The 26,194-nt window shown below is 43.7% G+C and overlaps 2 protein-coding genes across 2 annotated transcripts in view; one reads left to right on the forward strand and one right to left on the reverse strand.

Annotated features, from left to right (window-relative positions):
* The window catches only part of LOC138969285 (gamma-aminobutyric acid receptor subunit alpha-2-like), a 108,132-nt gene that overhangs the window by 42,419 nt on the left and 39,519 nt on the right, over nt 1-26,194 (reverse strand). The window contains exons 3-4 of the mRNA XM_070342041.1: nt 7,946-8,013; nt 421-644 (exon numbers count right to left, since the gene is read on the reverse strand). Coding sequence (XP_070198142.1) covers nt 421-644; nt 7,946-8,013 — 292 coding nt within the window. The remainder of the gene's footprint in view (nt 1-420; nt 645-7,945; nt 8,014-26,194) is intronic.
* On the forward strand, nt 18,555-26,032 carry LOC138969633 (uncharacterized). Its single transcript, XM_070342491.1, has 3 exons — nt 18,555-18,732; nt 19,004-22,076; nt 26,025-26,032. Exons 2-3 carry the CDS (start codon nt 20,420-20,422, stop codon nt 26,030-26,032), a joined length of 1,665 nt encoding a protein of 554 aa, XP_070198592.1. The 5' UTR covers nt 18,555-18,732; nt 19,004-20,419.

The following is a 26,194-nucleotide window of genomic DNA, read 5'->3' on the forward strand; positions in this document are numbered from 1 at the left end:
ATTGTCGAAAACAAGGTTAGTATGCAAATGAAATTGCCACCATGTGTAACGGACTGTGAAGGTAGAGTAATGAGGTTTTACTTTTTTTCTGGTTCAAGTGACGCTTGAGCGCACAATGGCATGAAAAGAAGTCAGCAGCTGCAAGAAAAAACAAAAAAACAAAAAACAACCTACCCCAGCCCTCCCCCCGACCCATACGCACATGTCTTTGGACTGTTTCAACTGAAATGAAAACGAAATACACAGAATTCATTTGTATTTGCTGCCGTGTGTACAATTTGCTTTTTCAAAATCATCGTCATCATCATCATCCACACCACCACCAACGCCAGCAACAGCAACAGCAACAACGACGACGTGTGCAATGGGAAGGTATATTTAATTACCACCACCACAACAACAACAACAACCGCAACGTACCGCTTGGACATGTAGATGTTCCCGTTGGACTCAATCCTGACAAACTGGTTGGGTACAGTGATGTTGTGCAGCTTGGAGCGACGGCCGTTGAGGAAGTATGTCGGAGGTTTCCAGATGTGGTTCATGAAACGGTTGCTGAGCGTGAACTGCGTCACGTTGGTCATGTTGAACTGCAAGCGTTCGTCACGCCATCGCTGTCGGAAGTACACCTGCATCGAGTACGACTGCTCATGGGAAAAATAGAAAGAGGGTCATGATAAGTCATTGCCGACAGCAGTACACCTGCATCGAGTACGACTGTTCATGCGAAAAATAGAAATAGGGTCATGATAAGTCATTGCCGACAGAAGTACACCTGCATCGAGTACGACTGTTCATGGGAAAAATAGAAAGAGGGTCATGATAAGTCATTGCTGACAGAAGTACCTCTGCGTCGAGTGCTTTGATCTGGAAGCTAACAAGATGGAAATATTTAGAAGAAAGATTTCAGTCAAGCTGAAATACACCTGCATGGAGTACGACTGCACGGGGAAGATACAGGTAAGAGGTCAGGATAGCTGAGAGAGAGAGAGAGAGAGAGAGAGAGAGAGAGAGAGAGAGAGAGAGAGAGAGAGAGAGAGAGAGAGAGAGAGAGAGAGAGAGAGAGAGAGAGAGAGAGAGAGAGAGAGAGAGAGAGAGAGAGAGAGAGAGAGAGATATTTATCCAACGAATAATGAATTTCTTAAACTGTGTTAAATTTGTCTTTCAAGATTATTAAGTTGTCTTGAGTCATATTTATTTTATGTAGAAGTTTTAACTTTTTTTTCTTCTGCGTCAAGGCCTTTTAAATTCGTCAAACGGTTCTAAGCTGCATCTGATCTAGTCTTCACTTTATTCAAGGACCATGATAGATAAGAGACCTACAAACACTTCTCACAACACTTTTCAAACGAGATTTCGACTCCCACACAAAATGTCACCTCCAACGAGATTTCACGGGCGACGGCCTGTATCAACGAGCCTTGAGTCGACTAGAAATGGGCATCTTTGATGAGAGAAGTTAATTAAGTACAGTCCCACGGGAAGAAAAGCGCTAGGGCTGAAGCTGATCTACTCAGTACCTGTGTAAACACGACTGTTTAGTATGGCAAAGTAGCACTTAGCGCCCCAACCACGATCCGACTCCGATTGATCTTGCAGGAATGGAGTTAGCTGATTGATTCCCTTGCTCAATTCCACGCTTCTCCGATGATCCCAACGAAGGAAGATTATTCCCCGGTCGCTCTGAGATCCTGCTGAACTTAGTACAACTGATCGTCTTGGTCGGTTCGATGGAGATGAAACGCCCTGCACTGGCTGTGATGGAATACTGGAGTAGAGCAAATGTTCTCTTGTCGTGAGGAAGAATGCGTAATAATTCTTTGTTTCGCGCCAGTCATATTTACAAACAGTATAAGGGTTGTGGAGATGAAACGTCTCGTACTGGTGATGACAAAATACCCTGAGCAAAAAAGGTCCCACTATGCCGTGTGAACGAATACGAAGCTTTTCTTTATTTTCAGCGTGTGGTGCCATGTACAAATAGTTCATTGGTAAGCGCTGTCGAGATAAAACGCTCCCCACTTCCTTTGGTTTAAGCGTGTTTTATTCATTTTCTTGGCCCACTTCCTTTGATGTTAATTCAATTGATGACACCAAGTTGAATTACTACTGTTGACTGTGGGAAAGAATAGCAAATTAGTCTGTGTCGCGGTTGTAAAATAAAGGAAACAAGTAATTGACTTTTTCGCTCTCCGTATTTCATTCATTCATTTATTCATTCATTCGTTCTTTCTTTTGTTTTGATTTATTCTTTAGTTTTGATTTCTTATGTTTCTTTTAGCAATGACGACACGCCTTCATCCGTGATTACTGCTAGTGAAGGAAGCACTAACAATGTGCAATCTCTGTTTCAACATATTCGTAACGTTATGTAAATTGCATACTGCTTTCAATTGATAGCTTTTGGCATGCAGTGTGTGTGTGTGTGTGTGCGGTTTTGTTGTGCATGGGTGCGTGCGTGCGTGCGCGCGCGCGTGTGTGTCTTTAGGTCTGTCTGTTTGTGTTTGTACATTTGTGTCTGTCTGTCTGCCACTTTTGTTTACATGAGCCTGCCAATCATACAGGAACATGATACAGTAAGTGCCGTGCGGCTAGATATATACCATTGGGGAATTATCAAGCTATTATCAGTATGACTGCATTGTTCATGAATAGCTTTTAAAACCCTCATTTATAACTATGGTTGAAAGCAAATAATACATAAACCATCAAGCCTTGGAAACGTCAAGGGTATTCCATGGACCATCGATCTTAGCATCCTTCATGGAACGGTCTAAGTGGTCCAACACCTTGACCTCATTTGACTGTGGTCGCATCAAACCTGTCAAAGATCATGAGAAGGAATGCATATTTTTGGGAAGTAATTTCACCCCTTGGCTGCCTGCATCGCACCGATAACGGGTCAATTTTACCCTTTTTCACGGGGTTATCTTAGAAGTGTTAGCCAGTGACAAGTTGTCAAAACTGACAAGAGATGACCTTGGAAGGAAGGAGGCATCTGATTGGAGGGATGGCCTACAGGTCAGTGCACTAATTGGCCTATTCATCCTATGGCTGATAATTTGTCTCATGATTCGCACCAGATTCATGCAACGGTGCCAATTTTTCTTCACGACCCACGCCGGTTTCTATCAATCTGTGGACTACACTTTGATCCTTACAACCAGAAGCTGTACATTGAGTAACGTCAAATCCAGGGTCTATTTTCCACAGTGGTTGCTACAAAGGCTGCGTTTTGATTCATACAAGGGTGATAGAGGTGGAGGTTTCTTAGACGTTGTTCTTTTCATAAACTGCAAAGAATACACAAATTGCCACAGATAATACAAACAATAGCATATATATCTAGATATATATATACGGCTTGTGTCTGTGTGTGTGTGTGTGTGTGTGTGTGTTCGCGATGCACGGCCAAAGTTCTCGATGGATCTGCTTCAAATTTGGCGGGCATATTCAGGTAGACCCCGGACACAACCTGGTCGATGAGAATTTTGAACACGTGCTCTCAGCGCGCAGCGCTGAACTGATTTTGGTTTTTCTGTTCATCTTCCCAGATCCATTCCCAGTAACTCTTCCTTATCTTCTCCAGTGTTTTGCGTTTATCTCCTTTCCTTCGTGTGGCGTCAATCCATATTCCCGTTACTATTTTTAGAAGGTCACTGTCGACAACGCTCAATCCATATTCCCGTTACTATTTTTAGAAGGTCACTGTCCCGGCGAAGCCGGGTATTACTCTTCCTTATCTTCTCCAGTGTTTTGCGCGTTTATCTCCCTTCCTTCGTACGGTGCGCCGGCAAAACCGGCGTACACCGGGCAAAGCCGGGTATTCGGCTCTACTTCTTCCCGGCGAAGCCGTACCCGGAGAAGCGGGTATTCATCTATATATATATATATAGATAACTAAGAATCACAACACACTATTACTAAGTACCTTTCACGAAGTAGGCTTAACAGGTTTTGGAATTGCTGTCAGTCGATCGCTTTACCTACTGTCTGACTTGGGAATTTAAAAGAAATTTGAGTAAAAGTACTTCCTCCTCTTGGGCCTTAATCTTCAAGGTTTTGACATCGGTTTTCACGTTGAGTTTGCTCGTCGGTCTGTAGACTTCCAAGTTAGTCGGGACAATCTTTGTCATTGAAGGCACTGATCACTGCTTTCTGTACAATCCTTTGCTGAAGCGGTTGAAGCATACGAATACATTTAATTTTAATGTGTATCGGTTGCTGCTTCATATATTGAAATGCTTTGTTGAACTTGTCAAGCCTCGTGGTGTGTGTTTGAAAAAAAGTTTATTGCATTGCTAAGACTTATACTAAAAGGAAGCTAAGATATGCTTTCGTGTGTAATCATATTTATAACGACCCTAAGAAGGTAAAACAGCTTTAAAAAATCTGTAAAAAAAACCCACGCACACACTCCAAAAACAACAACTAACAACCCCGCACCCCCAAAAAACAACACACAAACAAAACTATACTAAAATGTGTTCCCTGGACAAGATAATGCCGCACAAACGGACGCAGTGAAAACTGTACACGTTTGTTTGTTTGTTTGTTTGCTTAACGCCCAGCCGACCACGAAGGGCCATATCAGGGCGGTGCTGCTTTGACATATAACGTGCGCCACACACAAGACAGAAGTCGCAGCACAGGCTTCATTGTCTCACCCAGTCACATTATTCTGACATCGGACCAACCAGTCATAGCACTAACCCCATAATGCCAGACGCCAGGCGGAGCAGCCACTAGATTGCCAATTTTAAAGTCTTAGGTATGGGGTTCGAACCCACGACCTTCAGATCACGGGGCGGACGCTTTACCACTAGGCCAACCGTGCCGGTCCACTGTACACGTTGCGCAACTACAAACAGATGGTCTTTAACAAACTGCCTTGTGAAACACTAGCTATGCATACAGATACCACATTCATGGCGTGATTTGTAGCCGTCCAAGGGATAAACGCAAGCAGGGTTGTGCCTTATGAGAGACATAAAAGATGAGAATCAACAGATTCTGTTTGGCCAGGGCAATAACCCTTGCCGTTATCTGTGACGAACACAGAAAGGTCATGCAAGCAGACACTGCTTTTGACGTGAATGAATGACGCCGTTTACACAGTGATCACATCGATCGCAGTGCAAACAAATAAATATAATCCTTTTAGGATAAAACTGTAGTGGGAGACAACAGGCACCAGAACAAAATCAAGTCGCTGTTATGGATTGGAAATGAAGCATATAGGCACAACAAATCTCACATAAGATTGAAGGACTCGCGTCTGCAATATTCAGCAACAATAACTAGATATATCACATATACTTCAGAATTCACTGATGGCGAACAAGGACACCGAGTCGTTTCAGCCATTCACAAGTGCGTAATTCCTACTCGCTTGTCATGAATGTTGAACTCTTTACGAAGAAATTCGTTAGATGTGGATTTCCAAGCAATATTTCCAGCTTGTTTAATGTTGAGGTTTTCCTGTGATGAACGAAACAAGAAATGGATTCTTTGCACTCCGTGCCCAAATGGTATAATATCTATGTTATTATGCATGCCAATGTGACAAAGCATCCGTGATATGATCATACATAACGTTTGGTCTGCAGTGAATGTGTGTAAGATGAGTAATAAATATGAGGGGGAAAGACCTGTTCGCCTCATTGTTGCCTTTCAAGAATAGACAGCATTGTTTGCCTGTGTAATGTTCCTTTTACTCATTGTCTCCCAAGTAGGCTACGGATATATCCGTACCCACTCATATGGCTCTCTCTGACCAGGTACGGATATAACCGCTCAGACTGTTAGCTTCAGTCTTTTTCTGTAACGTCAATCTAACGCCTGCATTCCAGCGTGTTGATACACAGTACTACACAGTTACCTCAATTCTGAGTGACCAGCTGCAGAACAGCTGGTCTCGGCTAAAAAAACCACTTGGTCAACATATGTGGGGTAGAAAGTGTTTATGTACGCCTCTGTTGAGAGAGAGAGAGAGAGAGAGAGAGAGAGAGAGAGAGAGAGAGACAGAGACAGACAGACAGACAGACAGACAGACAGACAGACAGAGCTAGAGAGAGATGGACAGAGACAGAGAGCAGAGAAGGAGATAAAGAGTGACAAAGAAAGAGAGAAAAAGAGTCTATTTTGCGGTTCTTGACCTCCCAGTCTTACTGTTTGGTTAAACTACATCCTTCATATCCGACGAACAAACAGTGTGTGACACGGGTTAATAGCACTGCTGATGCCAATCAAACCCTGGCACACATCATTACAGATACACACACCCCAAAGCTGCAAAAAAACAAATTTGCTCTTCGTCTTACATAACGAAGATGTCAATATTCGCACGGCCTATTCCCAGTAAGGTGCCAGTGTATGAAAACATTGAGTGGCAGTTGGGAAAACTAAAGCAAGAAAGATGTTTGCTGATCACACATACCGCGTACAAAAATGGCTGGCGTCTTGTGAACATAGGATGAACTTACCGCTGCGGATATCTCGCTTTGTCCTTGGAGTCTTGCACTTGGCAGGCTTCTGTTGGGGTAATTCTGGAGATAGTTGTTTGACCAGCACATTTTTTAATCACTCAAACGGAAAACTCAGTTTTATTCCTCATGCCTTGATATTATCTAGGAAAAAACGGATGGTCCTGACAAGGTTCAAGAACGGTTTTTCGCCAAGTTAACATAGTGAACTTTAGTGTATGATGCAGGCACTACTAAGACGAAAATAGCATAACATTGCAAAAATAAACAATAGCAGCTCTCCGTACATACTCTGCTAAAAGCGCTGGCCTTCCTCTCTTCAATCACTTTAAGAAAACGACCAATAAAGGCTTTTCCTTAATTAAAGACAGCCACAAAATCAAAGTGAGAAAAGGCTTGATTTGGATTTACCATCTATACAGAAAGGTTTTACATCAAGGAAACAGAGCGAGAGAGAAAAAGAGAGAGAGAGAGAGAGAGAGAGAGAGAGAGAGAGAGAGAGAGAGAGAGAGAGAGAGAGAGAGAGAGAGAGAGAGAGAGAGAGAGAATGACTTTATTTAACGAGGGTAATAGAATAAGCAGGGATTTTACCCAATATTGACGGACTGTGTGATGATATCTTCTGCTATGGTCTGTTGAGACAGTGATATCAAAATCGAGACCGGAGGTCGAGATTTTGATATCACTGTCGAAACAGACCAATGGCAGAAGATATCATCACACAGTCAGTCAATGTTAGATATATTGCTAATTCTCTGGACATGTTGTATTTTCTGTAAAGAAATTACAAAAGTATTTGTCTCAGTTTTGGCTGTTCCATATTCCTCCCTCTGATTATTATTTCTTTTTGTTCACTCTGTTCTTGTACTTTTCAGTATTTTAAAATGTCTTTCCTTTCAAAAAGTCTTTAGTCACTTGCTCAACTAAATTCTGGGATAATTACATTTTCATATATATTTGTTTGTTTTTAAATTTAGGTGTTTTTGTTTTTGAAGTGGGGAAGCAATAAAGAGGTTTTGATATCGACGGAAATGTCGTCAATATCACTTTTGCACTGAGCTCAGTTTTGCCCAATTGACCAATGGAAATCCACGTAACATATGAAATAGCAATATACTTTTTTTTACATCTGGCCCTCGCCCTAGAGAGGGACTAATCTACAATGGCTAAATAATAAACAGAGAGAGAGAGAGAGAGAGAGAGAGAGAGAGAGAGAGAGAGAGAGAGAGAGAGAGAGAGAGAGAGAGAGAGAGAGAGAGAGAGAGAGAGAGAGAGAGAGGGGATGAGAGAGAGAGAGAGAGAGAGAGAGAGAGGGGATGAGAGAGAGAAGGGAGAGAGAGAGAAATAGAGAGAGAAATAGAGAGAGATTAGGAATGTTCACGAACAAAAGCAGCAGCACGAGCAGCTATCCACCCACCCCTTTCTCTTATAATTTATTTTAAGAAAATGTATGGACTCACCATATCATTTTCCGAGATGGGCCCCATACTCTTGATAAGCATGTTTGTATCGACCATCACAGTTTGCCCTGAAAAATAATCAAAGCATAGAAATCAACATCAAAGATCAGTTGGTTGTTAGAGGAGAAACAATCACGTCATACAAGCAGCAAAATGAGTCAAAGATATTCCATCGGTATTGTCCGTCTTCTTCTGACTGTCCAGTTGTTCGCCATTAAAAACACACACGAATAAATCGGACTGAAAGCATTTAATCGTTATCAAGGATTGCTGTTCCTTTGTGTCTGTCTGTCTGTTTGTCTCTCTTTCTCTGTCTCTCTCTGTCTGTGTGTCTCTCTCTCAGTTTCCTCTCTGTGTCACACACACACACACACACACACACACACACACACACACACACACACACACACATACACACACACACACACACACACGTGAGCGCGTATATACACAGACACACACACATGTGAGCGCGTATATATACACACACACACACGAGCGTACGCATTAACACACACACACACACACTGGCACACACACACACACACACACACACACACACACACACACACACACACACACACACACACACACACACACACATGTGAGCGCGTATATACACAGACACACACACACATGTGAGCGCGTATATATATACACACACACGAGCGTACACATTAACACACACACACTCACACACACACACTGGCACACACGCACGCACACACACACACACACACACACACACACACACACACACACACACACACACACGCACCAAAAATTGCCATTAACAATGTAAATGATTACATTGATCGGCCAGCAGGATTACTATAAAGTACATTTAACGAGCGGAGAGTTCACTTTTGTTAAAGTTTGTAAAAATTGCGGGCGAGGCCAGTGAATGACAGCAAAGTTGATTGCGTTGTCGCCCAACATCAATTTCCAGTTAGGGGTAGGTTAGTGTGATGGTAGGACGAGTCCTGTTCATGCTTCAATGCTTTTATAATCTTGACATCAATTGTGAGTTCTTGCATGACGTCCCACACATTACAATGTAGTCATCTACACCAGCAGGGTTACACCACACATTACAATGTAGTCATCTACACCAGCAGGGTTTTCATTGTGCGTGTGCACCATTCACTCCTATGACCTTCAGCCCTGTACAGGAGGTCAAAATACGATCTGATCATGCATGTGCCAAAATCCATCATCCAAAGAGCAGCCATCTCTGAATTATTGCTCTTGCCAGTGAAAGTACCAACAGAAAAGGGACGCAACTCAATCTTCTGGCCCTTTCCCCAAGAGGCGAGGGGAGGTAACTACGTGCCGGTGTGCGGACAAAAGGAGAGATAGATGAAGTGTTTGAGGGAGCCACGGTCCAGTGTACGTGCTCGAGGTGCAGAGAGGATGGGAGAATTCTTCACTTCAATCGTCTGGGACAGCCAAGAGTCTGCACGTTCCGCATCATGAAAAAGGCGGACTAGCACCCCTCCCTCCTTGCTCTCTCTTCACACCCACCCACCCCCTCTCCCCGGCTCATCCCCCACCGCTTTCCAAGTTCTGCAGCATTTTCCCGTACCCCATCGCTCTCTCCTCCTCGCCCTTTTCCTTTCACCCCTCCCCATATGCCAATCACATTTTCGCCCCTTTTCTTAAAATAAGTTTTTGTCGCACTTTCCATGATGTTAAAGGCACTCTCCTTCCCAGATTTGGCCAGGCTTACATGGGATATGACTATCCCAGCATAGCCAGATCTCAGTTGGTGAGCAAAACTTTTAACACGAGAAGGAGTGCGCCTTTCTTCTTCTTTTCTTCAGCGTTCCAGAAATTCTGGTGACGTGTGCTCGTTTGCCCATTTAGTTTTGGGTTCCCCACACCATACTCTGAGAGCATAGTCATCTTCACTCCGCTTTCGTTGGGTAGGCATGCTGGGTATGTTCGTGTTTCCATAACCCACCAAACTCCGACATGGTCTACAGGATCTTTTCCGTGCGCACTTGGTCTTGTGCTTGCTTGTACACACGAAGGGGGTTAAGTCACTAGCAGGTCTGCACAAAAGTTGACCTGGGAGATCGGAAAAATCTCCACTTTTAACCCACCAGGCGGCAGCGACCGGGATTCGAACTCACGACCTCCCGATTAGGAGGCCGACGTCTTACCACTGCGCCACTTCGCCCGTCGGGTGCGCCTTTAAATGTACGCTCCTGCCTTTCTTCGTCTAGCATATTATGGGCCTCGTACAGTTTTCTAAGGCACTCCCCCCCCCTCCAACCCCCATGTGGTACAGTAGAGACTCCTAGGTATCAGACTCTCGGATCCGCTGTTTTTAAGACTTGCCAGTCATATTGCAAAAGAATCCAGGTAGATTTCTTAGATGAACCAAGACCAGTTTCTTAAATGGAAGATCGTTTGTCATAAAAAGAATTGTGACCAGGGATCAATGCTCTATATAACTCAGCGGGTAAATGCAGTCATATGAACTACAACAGCATTTCCGTCTTTACTGTGTCGCCTGCCCGCAGTTCAGTAAACTTCCACATCTAATTTGTGACCCTCCACCACGGAATGAGTCGCATGTCACCTTTGCATGATTTTCATATTTTTACATTTTCATAAAGAGGTTTGTATGCTCTATCCAGTGGTGAAACCCGTTTTAGAAAAGAGCAAAAACTGTTTGAGTTATAAGCCTGTGACTAAGGTGACCCTCACACTGTTACCAGACACTCCCCGGGCTTATATTAAGCCCAGCGCAGAACCGCGCGAGGTGACATGCGACTCATTTCGTGGTGGAGGGTCACATTTGAAGATGTTGACATTCAACAATGAAGTGAACCCGTTATTATTCAAGATTTTCCAAGATAAAGTTCACCAATCCTGATCTTCTCAATGAAGAATACAATCGTGTACTGTTACACCCCTTATAACTGAGCGCCAAGGTTGCGGTTACTACCGCCCAAAAGGAAATTATTTTTCGTTGTTCTAATTAGCCTCTAAAAGCACAAGTAGAACTAACAGCTACTACGAGTTGATATCAGTTACCCTGGCAAGTCAAAGAAGACAAATCTACTGTGACCTTAGAGCATGTATGTGCTTTACACAGATTGTTAACAAACTAACAGCTACTACGAGTTGATATCAGTTACCCTGGCAAGTCAAAGAAGACAAATCTACTGTGACCTTAGAGCATGTATGTGCTTTACACAGATTGTTAACAAATCTTTGTCGTTTACCCGTCAAATATAACTTGTACCCTATCGTTCCCCCACAAATAACGGCTTGTGAAGAGATGAAGACGGTACGAACAGTGCCTGATCCAACGTAGAAAGCCGTCTAATCCAGTGTCTTCTTCAGTGAAGACGTTCGATGGGAAAAGTGGAAGAAGGCCAACACAAAAGCTTGACTGCTACAATCTTCTCAGTCTGAGGGCCCTTCATTACGGCTAGCAAGTGGCCACCAACCCAAACCCCGCTAATGCAAACACAGCCAGGGATTCCCAGGGACCGATACAAAGGATCCTCATTAGGGACAGCCACCAGAAAAGTACCAGCGACCGCCAATGCGCCTGCATCGCCACAAACTGAGTTTTGCGGATACAAGGACCTCCGGGTCACAGTAGCACCAAGGTCTCCTTGTTGAGGGCAAGGCAAGAATGGCCCGTGATCGAAAAAGGGAGTTATCAATGGAGACATCAAGATCTTGTGTCTGGGAATGTCTATCACTCCAAGCCCATTCTCCTACGCCCTACTTCGTCCCTTTCCCCGCTTAGTGTCTAAAAGACTTTGTAAGGTTGTCCTGCGCACCTCCAAAATCCTCGCCCCCTCTCCCACTTCATGTCTGAAAGCTTTAGCATGGATAGGTTGGTAGACTTGGCCCACACGCTCTTTCCATAGATATTAAAGACAAGTCAATCTTTCTCTCTGTGTCCTTGGTCAAAGGCTGGACTTCATTTACATCCCTCCCCGCGTGATTGGTCTACTAGTTTAGTAAGACAAGCTTTATCGTTCTCGTATCTGTCCCTGTCTTTTCTAGATCTGACTTGTCACAGATGCGGTCGCACGAAATTAAGACTGACCCATTTACCCGACCAGAACTCGTCGCTTGACTGGTCTACCAGTCTAATAACGATAGATTTACTGTTATCGGATTCGTCCTTGTCTTTTCTAGATTCGACCAGATATATTGCAGCTTCACTGTCTCTGATTGGACCTGTCACCGACGTGGCCGCACGAAATTAAGACTGACCCAGCTGAACTGCGCATCCGGCTACTGCTGACAACGGTCACCGACCTTTGAGTTTAACCAGTGTAACTGTTATTAATGGACGAAAACGTATCGCTATATAGCTGAGACACACGACTTTCGTTCTGCACAACACAGTTGTTAGTCGTCGAATATTAAATCACTTTGGGATTCACGTTCACAAGCGAGCTAGCCAAAGCCAGAGCCTTCGCAAACGTTGACAGTCACGCCCAAAAAAATCAGTTCTCGTCAGTAGGTGCCGGTATTTTCAGTAATTCTGTTTCCAGTTCCAACGTCATTATCAAAAGTATTAACACTCGATTGCCTCATTTTACAGTGTACAGTTTAAGTCAGAAAGGACTTTTGCTTGATGACAAGATTTGTTTGTGATCTTTACATGCCCACAAACACGGTGGGTGGGGGGGGGGGGGGACGACAAATATACTCCAGCATTTATGCTCCCAACACCGCCATTCTCTCTCTCTCTCTTTCCCCCCTATCGCTCTCTTCCTCTCTTCCCCCTTTTGGTAGATTACTATGGAGCCTCGACCTCAGCTCTTACTCCCAAACCAGAGCGTCGGAGACAAACGATGACAGGCAGTAGGTCAACGTGCAAGCAGCCCCTGCAGCAGTCAACGTCTGGCCGTTATGACCGCTTCTCATTTATTCCGCTGACTGCCCGCCATTCAGGGGTGAAACCTTGCCATGTGCTGACCCCGGAAAGCCAGGAGCTTCTCATAATGCCAGCCATTCTACCTCCCCACTACCAACAGCCCTGCCAGCCTTTATTCTGCCAGCTTGAACGAGTCAGTGTGATTTTGTAGGAGGTCGATGTCGACAGTCTCATCCGTGTAGATGGAACCATGTCATGGTCTGAAGCTTTGAAATGCCAGAAGCTTCTCACCATTCCTGTGATTGTTAACCCCCATCCCCTCCCACAGACCCTATTTCCTCTTCTTTGCTACCAGCTTCAACGAGTCAGTCTTGTTTTGGCGTATGTCAATGCCCAGCCTAACACATTGTTTCTCAGTGTGTTTGTTGGAGACAAAGCCATCTCATACCATATACCTTTGAAAACCGCGAGATCCTCACTGTGCCTGCCATTGTACATCCCCGCCACCCACACCACTATTTTTTCTACTAGCTTGAAGGAGTCGGTCTGAATGTGTGAAGGTTCGATGCAGTCAGAGTTTCTGAGACCTCATCATCTAGTCTGTTTGTGGTACACAGCTCTTTGAGTGAAAATATGCAAGGCTCATATACGAATACGTATGCTTTCAATGAGGTCAATTTCGAGATTTGTTTAAGAAAAAAAGAAGAACAAAATCCGTGTTTTTGGATGTTTTTAGTTTTTAGATGAGATTATACATTAGTGTTCTCTAACTATGTCTGCAATTGACCCGCCCCCCCTAACTAGCACCCCCCACCCGGCCTGTTTTTCTGCCAGCTTAAACATGTCAGTCTGATTTTGGCAACGTTGACGTCAATATCACAACAGTTTGCCCCGTAAACTTATGGAGATCAACGCTAGATGTCTCTGACTATACTTGCCAATTAACCCCCTACTTTTGGTGTCATGTAGAATTGAATCAGTTTGATTTTGGCATGGTCTATGTGGAAAGCTCACAAAGTGTTGCTCTGTACACATGTAGTTTTCAAAAACAAAACTGTCATACTTTAACCCTTTGAAACCCAGAAGCATCTCACCACTAATCTTATCATTTACCCCCCTAACCCCTCCATCACGCCCTCTTTTTCTGTCAGCTTGAACGAAGTCGGTTTTGAGAATCTCACAACTTATGTTTTACTCCGTATGTTTTTGTTTTTTGGGGGGATGAAAGCCTGTCTTTCTTGAGCTTTTCGGCGATGTAAATGAGTTATGTCACTATTCCTGCAGTCTTTGAGCGACCCTCGGTCCAGTGTTCGTGCTTAAGGTGCTGAGAGAGTGGAGAAGTCTTCACTTCCATCGTCTTGGACAGCAAGGAGTGTGCACGTCTTGCATCATGAAAAACGCAGACGATCACCCCTCCACACCCCCCCCCCCCCCCCCACACCCGCCCCTCTTCCATTGAACTTGTATCTCCTTTCTACAATTTTCTGCCGGATCAGTTGAACTTATCAGTCTGATTTTGCAAAAGTCGACGCAACGGCGAGAGAACGTCTCAGCCGTGGAGATGAAACCATGTCATTACCTGAACCGTTGAAAGCCAGGAATATCTCACTATGCCTGTCATTATTCCCCCCCCCCCCCCACCCCAGCCGCCTACTTCTGCTCTTTGCTGCTAGCTGGAAAAAAAAGTCATTTTGATTTTGCAGAAGGTCAATATTGAAAGTCATACAAATTTCCGCTCCATATGTTTTTTGGAAGATGAAATCATATTATTCATTGACTAAGATCTCTCGATACGCCTACCATTAATGAGACTCCCCCCCCCCCCTCCCCCTTTTTCTGCCAACTGAAACAAGCCGATCTAAATTTGCAAAAGTATCTTTAAAGAAGCCTGACAAATTGTTTGATGCTCCGCGAATGTTTATTTTTTTAATATATATATATATTTATCTCGATGGAAACCATGATTGTCAACTCAGACGCTTTAAGCACCAGATATCTCACAATATGTCTACCATTGTACCCCCCTTCCCCTTACCACGGCCTTTCTCTCCAAGCTCTAACAAGTCACTCTGATTTTGCAGACGGTCGATGTCGAAAGTCTCACACATTTTTGCTGCCCCTCGTATGTTTTTCAGTTCCCTGTCGCCCTATCCTGGGTGATGAATGTGCTGCTCCCCCTTCCGAAGAGGCGTGTGTTATTTGGGCAATTTATAAAATTTCCTGCTGCAATCAGAGCTACATTGAGGAAATGATGGGTTTTGGGGGGCGGGAACAGCGGGGGGTGGGGCGTGGAGCGCGCGCTATCCATCTCGCGGGGCTGTCATTACTGTCGGCTGCACCGCCATTGATATACGCACACGCACCTCCTGTGAGAGTATAAGCTGACTCGACTATGGGTTTATATGAAATCAGTGACAAAACATCTGCTTAGTCAGAAATGTCAGAAACAATGGTGTCCTGTGCGATGGTTTTTCTAGTCCCCTTTTCTTTACTCTGATTTTCTTATAGTGTGTTCGCAGACGAGTCAAATTGTCAGTCTGGTTAACTGGTCAAACTGTGCTGTCCTATTGTTGCTTAAACGATGACGATGATGACAGTACAATGACGATGCCAACAAAGACTACGGCAATGGAAATGGTGTTCAAGTTGATCGAGAAAAACGAATATGAGCTACAAAGTCGACAGAAACAACGACAACGATGTTGATGGTGGTGATGGTGATGCCCATGGCACTTATGCACTGCCTATGAAAGAGTCGCTTTCAAAATATTGATCCATTTTGTTACACAAATATAATCAACCATCTGAAGCAATTTGTTTTCATCTAAGACCTCCATCCCGACCCTATACCCCCCCCACCCCCTTTCCCAGAGATTTCCATTGAAGAACAAACGAAATGTCGATTTTAAAATCGCTTCGAGATAATCATATCCTCGGGCAACGCCGGGCCATAATCATTTTCAATCATAGCTGAAGAGGATGTTTCGCAGTATTAATCTTTTTGCAGATAAATAATGAAATTTAACAAGCAGGTATGTTCAGATCTTCTGCCAAGTTTCTAAAGCAGAATGGAAAATAAATGATTGTCAATGGTTTGCCTGTGGCACATCTGTTGTATGGTAGCCTGTTTTGCTTCGGCACTGAGCACGGAAGAAATCTGACTCGGCTAGATGTACGATGCAATTATGTTGGATAAGGTCAGTGGATTTTTAAAAAAAATATAAGTCGGTGTTGTAAAAATGTGGAAAATGTATCGAAACAAATGATTGTGGTTTTGGTTAGGAAGGAGCTTAGCGACTGATCTATCTTTCTGTTCGAAAATGAGTCTCTTTTTGCTCTATTTTTCCTGCTGGGACTCAGACAGTTTACGTGCTTCATGCAGAGACGAACATTTTTTTCAGGCAACATTTGTGACCCTCCACCACGAAATGAGTCGCATGTCACCTCGCGCGGTTGTGCGCTAGGCTTGATATAAGTCCGGAGAGTGTCAGGTAACAGTGTGAGGGTCACCTTAGTCACAGGATTATAACTCAAACAGTTTTCGCTCTTTTCTAAAACGGTTTTCACCACTGGATAGAGCATAAAATCTCTTTAGGAAAATATAAAAATATGAAAATCATGCAAAGGTGACATGCGACTCATTCCGTGGTGGAGGGTCACATTTCTGCTTTATTCTCTGGCTAGAGATTGTGCAGTTGGCCTGAACACAGTGCGAAAACACAGGCAACTAAATAAGTTATCTGGCTTCTAAGTATGCCACTTGCCAGGATTTGGTTATTCAAAACCATCCACTTCGGATTGATTTATTTCCCTATGATTCATATGCGGAGCGAGCACGATCACAAGGTGCCCCAGCACAATAATTATACAGGTTGTCTAATAATTATTGAGAGCTAGTATTCAGCTTGTAGTAGCTGTAACATTAACAGCACAGCGATGCTTTTGGTATAAAATGAAAGAAGATTGTTTCCCTACTTACACAATGAAATAACACAACGGTATCTTGTTTGCAGATAGAGCACTTAATAACCTTTACATTGATATGTAATATGCGGTGACTTTTGTATGTTATGACCATAAACAACTTGTTTGAAATCGGAGGTAAAATTCTCAATAATCTAATTACAAACTGTAGAAGGTTGCTGAAAGCAAAATGCTCAACGGATTCTTTGAAAACGCACACTATGATCCAACATTTAAAACAACACTAAATAGAACACAAAGTGGAATATATGAGGTATATGTTAGACACAAACTGTAGTAACAACCTGCAGTTATGGAATATGTTAAAGTAATAAACGGATCTTTCTTGACCCTCTATTCTTTGCTTATACGCCCTGTATTTTAATGCACACGGTATTTTTTATGTTATGTGATCTGCACACGCTGTATCTATTCATCAGGCGTGTTTAAGTCCCTTTCAGTCGACATTTACGATCGTGGGGAAGAGAAAAACGATCAACGAGGGGCAGGCAACTTCAACCACAACAGCATTTGTCAACAGCAAGGAAGGAGTGTTCTTCCCCTTGGGACCAAGTTTGAGGGATTCAGTCATGATAGTATGTGACAGTTTGACCGACGTCGTGTACTATATATTCATGTTTTAGGTTCTCTTGGGGGGTTCAACGCATACAAGTACTTAAAGTCTTTTGGTTTCTTGTATTCTTAAAGAAGAGTTACAGCATAATTTGCTGATTTAAACAACAGGCAAAGATGAGAAACGAAATTAGCAATCCGCAAGACAACTCCCTGTAATCATCCAGGAGAAACTAAAACAATTATTATCTATGAAAAACTACAAACATTACAATCTAAGGGAAACCCACACCACAATGATTAAGGAGAAGCAAAACGTTAGACATTCAAGCAGTTACTAAAGGAGAAACTTGAGCAATATTATCTGGAAGCAACTAAAATATTTTGTTCTGGAAGAAACTGAAAAAACATAATGATCCAAGAGAAACTAAAAAAACCATAGAACCTTAGACAAAATAAAAACGTCATGTAATCAAGTACCTCGGAAAAAACAAAAGACTCTATGATTTAATTTAGGATAAAGTCAACCATTATGATCTACGATAAACTCAACACATTATTATCTGGGGAAAAAGCACTTTACGATCTAGAAGAAACTAAAAACATAAGGATCAACGAAAACAAAATTTAGGACATTCAAGCAGCTACAGAGGGGGAACTAAAACATAATGATCTGGTGGGTACTAAAAACATTATAACCTCGGAGAAACTAAAAACATTATAACCTCGGAGAAACTAAAAACATTATAACCTCGGAGAAACTAAGAACATTATAATCTAAGAAAGACTAAACACGTACTGCAATTAAATGAACAATGAAAACCAAATACACCAAGATCTAAGAGAATCTTTTGATGAGATACAAAAACAGAACGATCTAGGACAAACTAAAAGCATTAAGATCCAGGAGAAACTAAACACCTAATTATCCAGGAGACACTAAAAATCTAATGATCAAGGAGAAAGTAAAACAACTAATGATACAGTGTTACGACTCAACTCCAAACAACTCTTGTTTAGCCGAGACTGAAATATTTTGTTGCACCATTAGGGTAAGAGTCTACGAGACCTTGGAGACGAAGTAATGACGTCACTAGTATGAGAATCTACATGTTGGATCAACGTCATTACTGCGTCATTAATATGCGAATTTACGTAACTCATGGAGTTGCATCGTGGGATGAAAACAGTTATTTGGAGGAAGGAAACGTGAACCGCTAACCATTACGGTCACTCTATTTGCCGGGTACTGAGAGGCTACAAGTGGGGAACAAGAATCCTGTGTAACCACCGATGAAAAGCCGCCGGCACTTAACCTACCATCCCAAGGCCTGAGATGTAACCCGCAGCCGCACAGACTCGTAGAGTAGTGTCCGGAAAGGAGCATCAAGAGGTAAGGTGTCGTTGTAATATCGAGCGCCCATCAAGGAACAGCTATTATACACTCACATCTATTCGCATATGATATTTGTTTTAGAATGTTTAATGAAGTTAATCATAAACGTACATGCTGCAAGTTAGTTCGGCATATAGATCTAGTATTTTATTCAGTAACCATGCTTGGTTTGTCTGCGAACCGCCCGACATGAAGATAGGGCAAGAAATCAAAATTAACCTTGATCCTAGGATACCGTTGTTAATAACAAGTATTACCTTTGATCCAGGGGTTCGAGCGTCTAGGATCCGCTGGGATAAGGGTGAACTAATCAAGCTACGCCACCAGTGTGATCCACCAGCGAGGAGCAAAAGGAGTTTGTCTACTAATTATCATCATCATCCAGTGATCTGCATCAAGTTCGTCACTGCTACGGTCATCATGTGAATCCAGGCTTCCATCAGGACATTCGGACTTTGTAACTAACCAGCCCATTTAAGATAAGTCCAGTTCGACATTAAACTAGCTGTCAATGCAAGAACAATTAACTATGAACGCAAATTCGTTAGATCTAAAATAGAAATAGTTTGTTAAAGAATCCGGAAATATTACCAACCAATAAATTTATTCATTAATCTAAATCATCAGTGTTTTACGAGATTGATTTGAAGCATGACTGTTGTAAAGTATTGAATATAACTTTGGTGTGTTCTTAGATATTGTATCTAAAACACAAGGTAAAAAGTGGAACTGCAACAATGGGGGCTCTGTCCGGAGATCTATACTGAACTCGTGTTCGTACCTAAGAAAAACTTGCATTGACAACTGGTTTACCCCATAAATTAGTTAGTCAAATTATCCGTGAAGCGACGGAAATTAGAATATTTTCTGGAAAAATCTGTCTTCATTTTTTTCTTTCTTCAAAATTCAAAATCATTTCCTGCTTCATGTCGGATTCACTCATATACAGACCAGACGGTGGTAAGTAGAATATTTAAATTATTTCTGTAAGAAGAAATTTTAAATAACTCCGTGTTTGATTTGGGTACATTCTGCCCAAAGAATCTTCGCGATCGCTGTTGTTCACGAACAGCGTTTTTGCTAAATTAATTCGTGGAAGGATTTCCATCTAGTTCGTCGAACAGTATCATAGTCATAAGGTAAGACATAGAATTGATGTTCGACAACTTCACGGGAAATTGGCAGTTTACTAACTAACTGTCGGTTCGAATTATACTCTCAAGTTCTGATCAAAACGGTGAGTGTGTTATAATTCCAACCAGGATGGACGCTCGATAGTACTAGGACCTTAGTTTAAGTTCAGATTAAATTATAACTCTAGTCGGAGTAACATTTAAAACGTGTTGCTTATTTAAGTTGTGCTTCACATTATTAGTTATCTATAACCCGCGGGTTGATAGTTAATAGTGGGGAAAACTTCTGTGGGTGTGTTGACAGACTGAAGGTCGTCATCACATAAGGCTTTGTAAGGCAACTTACTCAGCGACACACCACTAAGTCCTAGTTAGTCGTTTCGGTTCAAGATAGAGACGAAGGACAGGTGTAGGAAAAATCACGTGCGCGTGTAACATTGTTTGTACCAGTGTTGAAAGGTTGTACAATACCTGCGGGTAAGAGTCTTCCATATTAGAGTACCACCAAGAGTGGATGTACCAAAGTTTTGCATTTTGAGGGATTACCTAAAATGGCTGATACCAGACATCATCAGCACTACACCAGATTCTCGTCAACCGTGGGCATAGACCCAGAATATACAGAAGGAGCAAATCTGATTGATATCACCGATCTAGGTGATGACTGCCACGCCGCTCAGCCTGTGAACGGACAGGTCGAGCAGACCGTTCCATCAAGTCCCAGCGTCAGTTCGATCAAGGAATTGATCACCATGGGGAAAGAGTTGGGTTTGGAGGGAAAGGAACTACAGTCATTCGTCCAAGGGGAGAGGGATAAAGAGCGTGAACATGAGCGAGAAGCCAGTAGGCTAGCACTAGAAGAGCGTAAAGATGAGCGCCAAGAGAATGAGAGAAACAGACTCTTTAGGATAGAAGAGCTGCGCATTCAGAGCGAGGTTCAGATGAACACGAATGGAAACGCAGCTCATCCTTCCCAACCCTCACATGACCATGATCCCCGTTTCATTCCCAAAATCCCTTACCTTGATGACAAGGATGACGTTGAATCCTGGCTCAAACAGTTTGAACACTATGCCAGAGATATGAATTTGGACGAATCAAAGAAAGCCTCCCGGCTGATATACTTCTTGAAAGGTAAGGCCCGTACCATCGTGTCCAAAATGGACGATGAGGATGTTGACGACTATGAAAAGGTGAAGAGCGCGTTATTTGAAGGATTCCAGCTCACCGCTGAGCAATATCGCATGAAATTCCGCAATACTAGACGTAATCCCGCGGAAACTTACAAAGAACACATCACTAGACTCGATCGGTACCTAACCAAGTGGATCGAGCTTGATCCGTGCGAGAAAACTGTCAAAGGATTAACCGATTTGATCCTGCGAGAGCAGTCCTTGCAGTCAATGCCTTCCGATCTCGCCGTGCATGTCAAAGACCGGAACCCGATCAATGCCAAGGAGATGGGAAAACTCGCGTCCGATTATGAGCTGAACAGAAGCCAAAATAAATTGAGACCGACACCAACGCGAACTCCTCAGGACGGAACGAAACGTTTTGAGAAGGATCATAAACCATCACCTCAACAAGGTAAAAGATCTTCTTTGACACCGGCGGAACGCGAAAAACTCCGAGAAGCAGGACTATGCTTCTATTGTCGCGTGGGTCTACACCGTTCGAGCGATTGTCCCTTACGGAAAAAAGGCAACACCGCCGGAGCTGTGACAGTTGAAGATGTCCGACGCGAAACACAGGGAAGAAAATCCCCGTTAGATAAATTGTGTCGAGACTGCACCACAAAAAAGTTTTCGGATCTAGTTGACGTCAAAGTCAACGGCAAACGAGTGAACGCCCTGAGAGACTCGGGCTGTAGCTCGATTGTGGTGGCCGCACATCTTGTGCCGGCCGACAAAATGACTGGTCAGAGAAAGAGGACCACGTTAGCGGACAAAAGTAAAGTCCGGTACTGCGAGACCGCGATCATTCATGTGGATTCGCCCTTCTTCTGCGGAGAGACAGAAGTCGTGGTCATGGCGGATCCCATAATGCCGGTGCTCATAGGGGAGTTCCATGGAACTCAGAACGACAGGAGGAAAACACCGATTTTCCCTGTCAGAGAACCTGCCTGGTATCACGACAGCGCTGAGACAGTCGCTGGGGCCGTAGATCACACCGGTGACACTGTGACGGTTCCCCTACGCTTTGTGTTCGGTGCCCTGACCCTTTGTGTTCGGTTCCCACTCGGTTCCCACACGCCAAAATTCGCGGACAAAACATCCATTTATGGTAGTATTACGCAATGTTGCTCTCTGAGAATGGTCTTGTTAGATCTGTGAGTGTTTACACTACATGCCTAGGTGCTGTTGGATTGAAGGTTTTTGATATTTTAGCCGTTATTAGGTAGAATGCCTTCCACTTTACTGCAAAACTGCATAATTCGTAGCATCGGCAAGAAATATCCTACCAAAAAATGCCTGCTTGGAACTGTCGTTGGTCCAGCAAAAAGTTCAACATGTCTGTAGCAGACAGCCCAAGTTTCAAGATTGTAGGGCCATCCAAACAGCCGTAATAATAAAAACAACAAAAGTAGTCAGTGAAATTGGCTGTGTTCGGTCCCCCCACACTTTTGTGACGTAGGCGTGACGGTTCCCATAATTCATTGTGTCGGTCCCCACTTTCTGTGTCGGACCCCACTTTCGACCTAATTTCTCTGTGACGGACCCCACAACCAGCCTATTTTGTGTCGGTCCCCACACCTTCTTGGATTTATGACTTGCCGGTTACTTGTATCATTGTATTCATTGAATCTAATTGTCTCGGAGTTATTTTTCAGCAAAAACCGGCAAGGCAGCACCTTTTGTGATACCAAGTAAGTCAGATGACATCAGTATGTGTGTGTGTGTGTGTGTGAGAGAGAGAGAGAGAGAGAGAGAGAGAGAGAGAGAGAGAGAGAGAGAGAGAGAGAGAGAGAGAGAGAGAGAGAGAGACTAACTTTATTAGTTTATGCCACAAATAATATATAACATTATTTATCTCTGGGACGGTTCCCAGTATACCAGCAAATTATGTGTTGATCCACCCACACCTTCTTGAACTGGCCTTCCCAATATCTACTCTTAGTCTTACGGCCTTGGAGATATGCAATTTGGCACATTTTTAAAATAAAAGATCCACCTGTCGTATGTGAGATTCAGTTTTCAGAGCAAAATGCTGCCCAGGGACTTCTAGTGGTGATTGAAAAAAAAAAGAGTACTTGCCTGTGTCAAGTATGTGTCTTTATCCACGCTTGTTGTAAGAGGCAACTTTTCCCAGCTCCTTGTGTTCATGACTGCTTTCTCTTAAAATTAATTACTTTATGACAGTCAGAATACAATGGAACAAGGCTACATAAACCCTGACAGCCTACGACAACGGCCCGACTAAGGCTCAACACCGCGCCAATAAATTCAGCATTGGGCCAATGTTGGGCCATGATTGCTCCGTTTTCGTAGGCTATCAGGGTCAAAGATACATATTGGTAAACTAGTAAAATACATGTTCAGCATCATCAGCAATACCACAGAAGGATTAAAACAAGAAATTCCTCCGATAGGAACTACACCCCCGTCAAAGGGAAATAACCTTCTCAGTTGGTGGCAGTGAGAATGGTTATTTCCCTTTGACCAACGGGAGTGTCCGTCTATACCAGGCCTTGTATAATTTTAATCCACCAATAACTCCCTAACCGTGTGTTTGACTGGTCCCAATTTTTGTAAGGACCGTCTCAGGAATGTATAGAACCTGTTCACCAAGTTTGGTGACGATCGGTCCGTTCATTCTTGAGATCTACTTGCGAACACAAACACATCGAGTGAAACCTATACACACCCCTATACCGGGGGTGTAAAAATCCTATTAGCTGTATGTCAGCGGCACAATGCAACCAGAACCAGCGTTTATGTGGAGTGATCGGGTGCTGGTCACTACCGCGAGCGTCACTACCGCGAGTACCACTACCGCGTCTCACACTAAAGTTGTGTTTCCGTACCCGCGACAGCGTTTTTCCAGCGGTGCGACGAAAATCAAGCACATAGAAAATGACCAGGAGTGTTTCCACACGCGCGACGCGTTAGCGGCGCGACAAGCGGCAAGCGACGCGATTTTTTTGAAAGGGTCATGGAGCGATTTTTTCGCGTTGTCGCGCGGCAACGCGGGAGTTTACAGATTTTACCGCATGTTTAAAACGCAAGTACGGAAACACGTCACGCGTTTGCGCGCGTTTTCTTTTGTCGCTGCCGCTGTCGCGGGTACGGAAACAGAACTTACCGCGAGTACGACATTACCGCGAGTACGACACTACCGCGAGTATAACACTACCGCGTGTCACACTACCGCGAGTATAACATTACCGCGTGTCATTTTATGACTTCCATGGCTGAAGGCAAAGGTTGAAATGTTTCCTTGAAATATAAAACAAAAAGGCCTGGTCTGTTCTCTGAACACTAATTCAATGTTTGTCATGCTAACCAAGAACTCAAAACGATCAGAACACACTATCAGAATACATATAGAATGGGTTGCTTCCAATCAAAGCCGTTAGAACACAAACTCACAAGAAGTAAGTTTGCATGCGTTCTCTCTACGGTTATGGTACTCGCGGTTGTGGTACGCGCGGTAGTGTGACACGCGGCAGTGTTATACTCGCGGTAGTGTGACACGCGGTAGTGTTACACGCGGTAGTGTCGTACTCACCGTAGTGTGACACGCGGTAGTGACGCTCGCGGTAGTGTCGCATAACCGGAGTGATCTGGAAAGGTGTCAATCACTCTCTCTCTCTCTCTCTCTCTCTCACTCTCTCTCTCTCTCTCTCTCTCTCTCTCTCTCTCACACATACACACACACACACACACACACACACACACACACACACACACACACACACACACACACACACATACACACACATACTGATGTCATCTGACTTACTTGGTATCACAAAAGGTGCTGCCTTGCCGGTTTTTGCTGAAAAATAACTCCGAGACAATTGGATTCAATGAATACAATGATACAAGTAACCGGCAAGTCATAAATCCAAGAAGGTGTGGGGACCGACACAAAATAGGCTGGTTGTGGGGTCCGTCACAGAGAAATTAGGTCGAAAGTGGGGTCCGACACAGAAAGTGGGGACCGACACAATGAATTATGGGAACCGTCACGCCTACGTCACAAAAGTGTGGGGGGACCGAACACAGCCAATTTCACTGACTACTTTTGTTGTTGTTATTATTACGGCTGTTTGGATGGCCCTACAATCTTGAAACTTGGGCTGTCTGCTACAGACATGTTGAACTTTTTGCTGGACCAACGACAGTTCCAAGCAGGCATTTTTTGGTAGGATATTTCTTGCCGATGCTACGAATTATGCAGTTTTGCAGTAAAGTGGAAGGCATTCTACCTAATAACGGCTAAAATATCAAAAACCTTCAATCCAACAGCACCTAGGCATGTAGTGTAAACACTCACAGATCTAACAAGACCATTCTCAGAGAGCAACATTGCGTAATACTACCATAAATGGATGTTTTGTCCGCGAATTTTGGCGTGTGGGAACCGAGTGGGAACCGAACACAAAGGGTCAGGGCACCGAACACAAAGCGTAGGGGAACCGTCACAGTGTCACCGGTGTGTAGATACCAGAGCACAGTCCAAATTGGACAATGATAGAGACAAATCTGCGAGTAAGCCAAGTAGCCGGGAGCCAACATCGGATATGTTTACTCCAAAGGACTTACGCGAGGCTCAGAAGACAGATCCTTCGTTAGACAGCATCAGGAAACAAGCTGCTACCGGAGAAGAGAGAGGCCACATGAGGGTCGTGGAAAAGAATGGTATCTTGTACCAGTCGACGTTCAATCGGAAAGGAGAGGAGTCTTTGAAGGTTATTCTTCCCAAATCGTTCCGTAGTAAGGTGCTCGCATTCGGCCATGATCATCCAATGGCAGGACACCAAGGTCAGCGTCGTACCGCCGAAAGGATTAGACGCGAATTTTGGTGGCCATGCTGTGGTGTTGAGATCCGCCGCTACTGCTTGTCATGTGACGCTTGCCAGCGATCCGCGCCAAAACACCTTACGAAGAAGGTCCCATTGGGCAAGATGCCAGTGTTCGATACTGCTTTCAGAAGAGTAGCCGTCGATATCATAGGGCCTATTCTTCCTATGTCCGAGAACAAAAAAACGGTACATCCTCGTCATGGTTGACTTCGCCACCCGCTACCCTGAAGCTGTCGCGTTGAAGGACATCCACGCCGAGACAGTAGCCGATGCTTTGTGGGATTTTTGGACTAGACTC

Source organism: Littorina saxatilis, linkage group LG6, assembly GCF_037325665.1.
Source record: "Littorina saxatilis isolate snail1 linkage group LG6, US_GU_Lsax_2.0, whole genome shotgun sequence".
NCBI classification, from domain to species: Eukaryota; Metazoa; Mollusca; class Gastropoda; order Littorinimorpha; family Littorinidae; genus Littorina; species Littorina saxatilis.

What these genes read in the sequence shown, in the direction of transcription:
- LOC138969633 (XM_070342491.1), top strand. Translation starts at nt 20,420, where the DNA reads ATGGCTGATACCAGACATCATCAGCACTACACCAGATTCTCGTCAACC.